This window comes from Hippocampus bargibanti, linkage group LG02 (assembly GCF_051943395.1).
Source record: "Hippocampus bargibanti isolate YZ-2025 linkage group LG02, ASM5194339v1, whole genome shotgun sequence".
In the NCBI taxonomy this organism is placed as follows: domain Eukaryota; kingdom Metazoa; phylum Chordata; class Actinopteri; order Syngnathiformes; family Syngnathidae; genus Hippocampus; species Hippocampus bargibanti.
In genome coordinates this window covers 25,860,164-25,869,979 of record NC_142735.1, presented here as the reverse complement: position 1 = coordinate 25,869,979, position 9,816 = coordinate 25,860,164, and the positions used below count along the sequence as shown (strand labels likewise).

The 9,816-nt window shown below is 40.8% G+C and overlaps 1 protein-coding gene across 1 annotated transcript in view; it reads right to left on the bottom strand.

Annotated features, from left to right (window-relative positions):
- Positions 1-9,816, bottom strand: part of pcxb (pyruvate carboxylase b) — a 174,457-nt gene that overhangs the window by 66,593 nt on the left and 98,048 nt on the right. Inside the window, exon 12 of the mRNA XM_088990514.1 lies at positions 7,064-7,246. Coding sequence (XP_088846640.1) covers positions 7,064-7,246 — 183 coding nt within the window. The remainder of the gene's footprint in view (positions 1-7,063; positions 7,247-9,816) is intronic.

Here is a 9,816-nt window from a genome sequence, read left to right as displayed (position 1 = left end):
GTTAGTGAGAGCAAGCGACAGTAAACAGTTAGCAAGTTAAGTGCAACCATCCAGTCATTTTGTCGTGTTGCTTGGCCTTATTTTCAGAACGGTGGATTACATATCTAAATTGAAAGAATTTTCTAAACTGGACTTTCAATCGAAGCAGGACATAATAATTAAAGGAAGACCAACAACGGACTGTATAGCTCACAGACTGTGAGGGATGAATGTAAATCTCCTGGACAGCTTCTCAGCTTTTTGGCCAAGAAGGATCTCATTGAAACTATTCCTGAAGCGACAAAGTTGCTCCAGCTCGTGCTTACTGTTCCAGCTACGACAACATCAGTGGAGCAGGCATTCGGCGCCTCTTTGACACAGTTCGTTCTGCTTCGGGGCAAGGTGGCGGTTCAGGCGTGTTGGCGCCGCAGACGGCCATGGCGTGGGCCGCGTGTCGGTGCTCCCGTGGTGTCCGAATCAGATCATTTGCAAGTCATGTAGCACTGAGTCCCTATTCAACATTTTGAATGAATTTTGACTTACGACCATTTAATCGGAACGGAACCCGGTCGTAAGTCAGATGTGATGTTACCTGTATATATATATATATATATATATATATATATATATATATATATATATATATATATATATATATATATATATATATATATATATATATATATATATATCAGAATCAGAATCATCTTTATTGCCAAGTATGTAGAACACACGAGGAATTTGTTTCCGATAGAACACGCTGCACTAGTATCGTCGTCAAAAAAAAAAATGCTAAGTGGCATATATATATATATATATATATATATATATATATATATATATATATATATATATATATATATATATATATATATATATATATATATATATATTCCTGCAGGGTATCTGAACACTGAGACTGTACAGAAGCTGTAAGGAAGGATGCCAGGGACTACAGTGTGAGAGCCACTGTCCAGGATCAAACATCCAAGCTCCATAAACACATCAAACAGAAGGCTCCAACGGATGATGTACTCAGAGAATGTCTCAGACAATAGGGAACAGAGGATGAGGTGCTGAAAGAGGCACCGTCAAGGGAGGAAAAGCCCTTACACAGGATGTATCACCGAACCATAACTGAAGTGACGGATCTCAAGAAGTCATATCAGTGGCTAGAGAGAGCTGGCCTAAAGGACAGCACAGAGGCACTCATCCTGGCTGGTCAAGAGCAGGCCTTCAGCACTAAAGCCGTAGAGGCACCTGAAACAATCCAACACATCACTGCAGGGTGTCAGATGCTGGCAGGGAAAGCCTACATGGAGCGCCATAACCAGGTGGCTGGTAGCGTCTACCGAAACATCTGTGTGGAGTATGGACTGGAAACCCCAAGGCCAAAATGGGAAACACCTTCAATGACTGTGGGACTTTCAGATTCAGACTGACAAGATGGTAATGGCAAACCAACCAGATATCGTGATCATAGAAAAAGGGCAGAGGAAAGCCGTTGTCGTGGCTGTAGCGGTCCAAGTGATGCAAACATCAGAAAGAAGGAACACGAGAAACTATAGAAATACCAAAAAATATGAAGGATTTTCATCTTTGTAATTCATGGTTCATTCATGCTTCCCAATTCGAAAGAAGCTCTGGACTAGTGTCAGACTCATTTTGCTTTGACTACAGTAAATATGTACAAATGTGAGGCGACACATACAAACGCCGTTCAGTCACAAGCAACAAGGTGCAGGCCCCTCTGAAGTTGGAGCACTCGAGATCCCTGAATCTGTTGCAAACAGGAAAAAAAACGCACACAGGTAGGATAAATGAACAAAAAGGACCTCCTGCGGTACATACCTTCCTTATCTCTGATAGCACAACAACATTTGGGCAAAATTTACCAATTTCAAGCAGGAGGCTCCCGGGAGACCATTGTGCTTCGCGCCTTCGATTAAACCTGCTTGGCGCACACAATAAAACGGGGAAAGGAAGGGCATTGTTGAGGTAAAACCCTGTTTTTTTTTTCTTTATATGTTCACCCATATTTAAGGTGATCGTCGCGGATATTTTTTTATGCTGTAACTGGAATTTAAATACCGATGACGTACAGTCTACTTCCGTCTTTTAGCGAATAGCCGCGAAAGAGGTTCTCACTTAGTTTGTGTCAATAAAAGTCAGATTTTTAAGCCGCTGTAGGTTTGTATCTGTGCTTCCCGAAAGATCCGTCAAAAATACTCACACCGGGGAACTCTGCTTTGAAAAAAATTGTCGGGAAATGAGTTAAAGCCACGACAAAGCCAGTTCAACCACAAGCATAGCCAATAATAAGCACTTAGAGATCGACTGAGCTCGACGTGCAGTTCCTTGGGCTTTGTCAGGGACTCTTGCGTTTGATTTTTGCTTTGAATAGACAATTAGCCAATAAAGGCGAGATCTCATGCCACCGGGCGAGCCATAATTAAACTCATTTGAATAAGAATGGAGACTTTTATTCTCAGCCGCTGACTAGAACATGCTAAACAACAGCAAAGGATGCTTTTTTTTCTCTTCGTGTCACCCAAACAATTGGCGATCACTCCTGAAGTTAGCTCAAAGTGTCACTCATCTCAAATCAAACACTCAAATCAAGCGGGCTGTAACAGATCTAGATCGGGCGTTTATTTTATGAATTTATGTCGGGTACTTGAGGACGGGTCACGGTGACCAAAAACGCGTTTGCTAGAAGCGAAGTCAAAACATTATTGTTTTCCTCCTCCTTGGCGCTGACGTCCTTATCTGCAGTCGCGCTTTGGCACCAGAATAGTTCTATAATTGTACCAAAGTGTACCCACTCATAAATGCTTATGGATGTACATAGTGCAATGGGTTGAGGGCTAATTGTGCAGCGGCAGAGTTTGGCACTTGGCGCAGATGACCTTGATGCATAATGAGCACGGTATTCTTGTTTGTTTTTTTAATGCGTTTGTGTAAAGGGACTTCAGTTTTAACGAGAACTGGCAGATCAGACGAATCCAGGGATATCAAAAGCAAGTCCACTTACATTATTACGATAGTGATAAGAGTAATAATAACAATAACAATCATAATTATTATTATTATTCAAATCTATTGCTAATTAATAATAATGGCAGCAATTATTAGTACAGTGAGACCTCAACTTACGAACCATAGGAAACTATTCAAATGGGAATAATCCGTTCCCGGGTTTCCATAAAATATAGTTTTTTAACGAAATAAGCCTTAAAACTACACACAACATACCTTATTCTGTGTATAATAAATGTGCTATTGTATTGTAATGAAAGAAATACACTGCATTGTATCAAGTCACAAAGAGAGGCACATTACATGAGGACTCAGCGACGGTGATTTTATTTTGTGTCTTCTTAGGCTGAACACGAGCCTGTGGTGGGTTTTTTCGGTACCATCATAGTAAAATTATCAGCAAAAAGTTCTAAGTAGGCGATCGACATGTGCATTCATTGAGAGGCGCTGTGCAAAGTAGCGCCGGCTGGAGCGCTGTTCGGTCGTGTGCTTCCGCCGAAGATCACTCCGCCAGCCGTGGTGGGTGTGTATTATGAAAATAGTGCTTATTATAAGGTTTAATTTTCATAAATTAGAGGTTCTTAAGATGAAACGTTTGTAAGATAAGGTGTTTGTAAGTTGAGGTCTCACTGTATTTGATTAATACAATGTACAAGGACACTGTAAAGTGTCCTTGAGAGTTTTGAAAGGCGCTTAGAAATGACATTTATTATTATTATTATTAATATTAATACTAATTATTATTGTTATTATTGCTACATAGCTATTATTTTATTAAAATAATTGTAATAATAATAATAATAATAATAATAATAATAACTTAACAATAACAATACATTATTATTATTATTATTATTATTATTATTATTATTATTATTGTATTACTAATAAAAGTAGCAAATATTATGTGATTAATAATAATAATTATTATTATTATTAGTAGTAGTAGTAATAGCAATAGTAATAGTAGTACAATTATTAGTATTATTGTCAACAATAATAATAATATGTATTATTATTATTATTATTATCATTATTATTATTGTTATCATCATCATCATCATCATCATCATCATATCGACAGCTCCACATCAACTAACAAGCGACAAGGTTTGTAGTCTGATCCATGCATGTATTCTCAAGAGTACACATGCTTCCAAAAGTGTACTCAAAGGCAGCGTGACAATGAGTACCCCCCCCCCCCCCCCTATCTGTTGTTTCGGCAGACTGAATCATCCCGCTGCCTACTTTCAAAACAAGCCAATTTGTTTTTTCTTTTATTCTTGCTGCCCACACCGGCCGCCACAGTGGCGGTGAGTAATTGCGCCAGCGTGTGACTCCTTTGCGATATCTGAGGGTGAACCCGGCTTGATACGTGCTGCGTGACGGATCGGAACTCTGCACAGAGGCCAACCCTCCCCCGCTCCGACTCATCAAACTTGATCTCTTCTGCAAGGTCATCACCTTCTATTTCACCTCATCCCCCCCCCCCCCCCCCTGGTTCCTCCTTTCGGTCTGATGACAAATTACCATGTGGAGGTGTTCCGGCTGCTGCACCGGGAAATGAGTGCCTAGGATTTGCTTTTTTGCAGCTATACTCCCCACGATTGCATACCAGGTTGTGAAAGCAGAGAATGTACGGCAAAGAGAAGGTCGAGAGAGTATCTGCTGAGCCCCAAATGGTTTTTGCCTTGCCATTATTCATCTTCTCATCTCCATGCACCATTCTGAACCCTGATGAAGGTGTGGAACTATTTTACTGTCTCCCAACCGGTTTTGCAGAAGTCTTGTAATGAGTACTCCAGTGAGTATTGTTCTTGAGAGTTTTGAAAGGCGCTTACAGATTATTATCATGATGATGATTATGATTATTATGATTATTATCAGGCTTCTGTTCAGGATGAATTTTAGTAAGAAGGGCACGGAGAAGACCCCTGAGACCATTGCAAGATAATGACTCTGTCGATCTCTGCACATGTTGGGATTGACTTGCAAGAGCAGGACGAATTAGGTGGGGAGCAAGACGTGTGCTCTTGGGTTGCCGACTGGGCGACTCAACCCGAGAGAAGATTTGTTGAGAGTTTTGCAAGTGCACTGCTGAAGAATGGGATGAATATACAGTCGCACCTCTTTAAAATCAACAAACAAGACAACGGCGGCACCACCTCCTCCACTTGCGTCTATTGTGTCATTCAGTATTGCCCAAGTACCCTTTTCCCATTTCCTCTTCCCCGTTGTCAAGGACGATTTCCAATGGTTACGTCCTGTTTATCCCCATAGACCTCATCCCGCAGTTTATGTTTTTGATTCTGGCGGCAGTACGAATAAAGGCATCCATCTTTTGTCAAGTTATTTGTCAAGGGGGCACTGGTGTTTGTGTGACATTTAAGTGACAGTGCTGAACTTCAATCTTGAAAAAGAAAAAGCCGATTTTTCCTGTAATACAAGTCATCCATTTTTTGAACATTGAAGTCCAATGTACGGTATATAAATAAACCATAACATTTTCCTGGCCATGTGTAAAACGCTACAATTTTAGATTGGGTTGGATTGCATGACAGTAATCTGGATCCACAATATTCCCTCAACTGGTCAGCTGGACCACACAAGCATGAACGCAGCCAACGGAAAAAAGTGAAAATAAAAGACTCGGTCTATTAAAAGGTAACGGCCGGTCAAGATCCACCACATCAAACCTATCCAAGCATGCATTTAACGTCTTCCGCTTTGGGCCGTCTCTAAAACGATACACACAACTAATTGACTTAATGACTTGCTCCACGTGATTCCAATGCAATATGCTTGCATACAGCTTGAGGAAATGCATCCCAATTATGGGGAAACGCAATAACATCCGTTGGCAGCGAAACGAGCACGGCAGATTCTGCGAACCTGCCACCCATCTGGTGTTCTTGCCAAGATGTAATCAGTGACAAATGGGAGCGGGGACGCCAGGTGGAAGATGAACTCAACTCAACATGACACCTGGACCACAATATACGCCTCCGTAATGTGAAAAATTGAAGAAAAGGCACAAAATAAGCATGTCAATGTGGAAAATGTCAATTTTACTCGAACGGGTTGCCATTTTCACTGAGGTAAGCGGAAAATTACGGCTGAACGGTATACTTGAGCTTTCTTTTCTTGTGGTGGGAATTTGCAAGTCTCCATGAAATGACAGACCGCCACATGTTTATTTGACATTTGTTTGAGACATGGCCGAGAAAAATATCCAAGTTCATTGGCAAGAGAGCCCAGTTTTCATAATCACCATAAAAAATAATGACAAAGATATTCTTAAGGCTACCTCATTCATAGCTCAACGCATAATTTGATGTGTTTAGGGGTTTCTGAAAGAGAGAGAGAGAGAGAGAGAGAGAGAGAGAGAGAGAGAGAGAGAGAGAGAGAGAGAGAGAGAGAGAGAGAGAGAGAGAGAGAGAGAGAGAGAGAGAGAGAGAGTAAGAGAGTAAGAGAGAGAGAGAGAGAGTGTTAGCTAGTTAAAGGCTAAATAAGTTCTAGAGAGAGGGGGAGAGATAGAGAGAGCGCTAGCTAATTAGCAGGCTAAATAGGATCGAGAGAGAAAGGGAGAGACAGAGAGAGAGAGAACGCTAGCTAGTTCGCATGCTAAATAGGATCGAGAGAGAGGGAGAGAGAAAGAGAATGCTAGCTAGTTAGCATGCTAAATAGGGTCGAGAGAGAGAGAGGAAGAGAGAGAGAGAGAGAGAGAGAGAGAGAGAGAGAGAGAGAGCGCTAGTTAACAAGCTAAATAGGATCAAGAGAGCGAGAGAAACAGTGTCATTGTTCGAGATGTTTTTTTGGATATTTGAATATCGTAATGTTTTCTTTCAACTGTTATGCCTTTCCTGTTTTTTTTGTGAGAAGCCATTTTGTGTCTTGTAAATGAAACATGCGATGTAACTATGTGTGCCTTGTCGCACCTTTACCAACTGAACAATGTCAGAGCCAAGCAAGGTTTGGCTTACAAATATCCTTCAGGGTCGCGTTGAGTTTGACGGCACTGAACATTCCCGTTCGTCTTTCTTACCTTGACGCCCCTCACTCTGAACTCAGCCAGGGCTCTGCTCATCTTAGAGGCAGCGGTGGGCAGGTCCTTGCCACTGGCGATGACTTTGACCAGCAGAGAGTCGTAATGCGGCGAGATGACGGCGCCTGGAAAAGCCGAGGCGCTGTCCAGACGGATGCCCATCCCTTCCCCACTTCGGAATACCTGGTGGGGTAAAAACGGAAAAGATGACAAACCAAATACAACGCATTCCAGAGTCAACTGCAATTAGTTAAAAATCTGCAATACTATAAATCACATATATTCTCCACTGCGAGACGAATAAAGGTACATCCAATCCAATCCAATATACAAAAAACAATTTAACTAAAATGTAAAAACGAGTTCCATAAAGAAGATACGGGCCATGCCAAGGGACGCCATACTTTACACACCACTGTACACGTAGCGGCCCTTGAACAAAAATGTGGATTTTACGACTACGAACTTTCCTGCAATTTGGATACACAATTTGTCAGGAAGATTTAGTGTTTTCATTAGCGCGCTACCGGTGCTGGGTGGAAGAATGCCAGCAGTGTTGTTCAGGGCCCCTTTCCCCTCGCTAATAGTGTCAGTTACACTCTCATTCGAGACAATTGTTTTTGCTTTTTAATGTCCTCAAATTCCCGCATTCAAGCACTGGAGATGATTCAGAGTCAAGCTTTCCGAGTTATTTATGTATTTATTTATTTATTTACGAACGTTAAATTAATGAAAATTAAACGTTGGCATAAGCACTACTTTTCGGGATACACATGGAGCGCCACCCCACCCCGGCTGGCGGAGTAATCTTTGGGGGAAGAACACCAAAGCACACGACCGAACAGCGCCCCAGCCGGCCTACCTTTCCACATCCCCTTTATGAATGAATGCACACGTCGATCGTCTTCAACGCTTTTTTTCACAGATACTTTTGCTGTTATGGGACCGAAAAAGACCCCAGCATAGGCAAAACAAAATTACAGTCGAGGAGAAGAAGGAGATCATTGAGAAACACGAACGAGGTGTGCGTTTGTCTGATTTAGCGGGCCAGGACCGATATGCTACGTCCACCATTGCTACCATCCTTCGCAACAAAGCTTTACACAAAGGCTTTATTTACTTGATGCTTTCACGTGACTAATGACACCGAACTATCCCTTAGGGATTATTGGAAGGACCATTTCATTGTGTATCATTGTGTTCAGCTGATAGAAAAAGGCTTGGCATGATGTTACCCTTCAATCCCTGAAAGCAGCATGGAAGAATTTGTGGCCCGCATGCATCTTTGAGAGGGACTTTGAAGGATTTGATCCTCATGACTCTGTTGTTTTGGACGACATTGTTTCCATTGGACAGAACATGAGACTCGAAGTGGATGCAGATGACATCGAGGAGCTTGTGGCTGACCATAATGAGGTCCTCAACATAGAGGATTTGATTTGCCTTCAAGAGGACAAGCAGAAGCAAGCCATTCAGGAGTTGTCATCTGAGGGCAAGGAGGAGGAAATGGCTGCAGCATCAAGTGAGAGCACCAAGGCAATGTTGGCTAAGTGGAATGATGTGCAGGCTTTTATTGAACAGGTCCATCCAGAAAAGACTGTGGCTATGAGAATCATCCACATGATGAATGATAATGTAATGCCTCAGTTTCATAAGACCTCACAAGTCAGAAAGCAACAAGTGTCAATTAAGAGCCATCAACGACCATCACAAATGTAAATAAAGTGACTTTATTATACAGTGCAGTGTATTTCTTTCATTACAATACAATAGCACATTTATTATACATAGAATAAGGTATATTGTGTGTCTTTTTAAGGCTTATATAGTTGAAAATTATATTTTATGGAGACCTGGGAACGGATTATTCTCATTTGAATGGTGTCTTATGGGAAATTAATTGTTGGGATACACACTTTTCGCCTTACACACTCTGTCTGGGAACCAATTAAGTTCGTAAGCCAAGGCCCCACTGTATTTGTTTCTTTTGTTTCTATATTTTACTTGTGTTATTAATTTCTTTATTTATTTAGTATTAATTTTTATGTATATATTTATTTATTTATATGTATTCATTTATCTGTTTATTTGTATGTTTTGTTGGCTGTGTATATTTGTTTTATTTATTTACCTTTATGTATTTATTTGTTTATTTATTTATGTATTTATTTATTTACCTATGTATTTATTTATGTATTTATTGATGCATTCATGCATTTATTTTTTCCTGCAGTCATTTTTTTATGTGTGTATTTATTTATTTGCTTATTTGTATTTATTCATTTATCTTTTTGTTTTTTTGGTTTTGTTTATCTATTGTGTTTATTTTATTTCTTTATTTTTTTTAATTTGTTTGTTTGGATGTTTATTTATTTTTATTTGAATGGAATGGCGGCAAGACAGTACAGCGTCTGTTAAGTGCCCAAAATACAAGTGTCGGAATTAACCTGTGAGACTAACAGCAATGGGAAAGCGGTAGACGCGAAGGGGGCGAGGGTGAGTGCAAACATGGGATGAGCGAGAAATGGAAAAAGGGCGGAGTAGCTCTAAAGCACTTGGCAGGGGAGCAGAAGAGTCAAAGAAGAAAATGTGAGGAAGGGAAATGAGGGCCGGGGTCAACTCGCCAACATATGGAGCCCCTGGAGGGTTAGAAGCGAGAGATGACTCGCAATTGTAATTATTACAATGTTGTGCCACTCTGGTGATTTGCCAGCAAATGAGTGCAGCTGCCCGCCACTGCAAACATCGCCTCC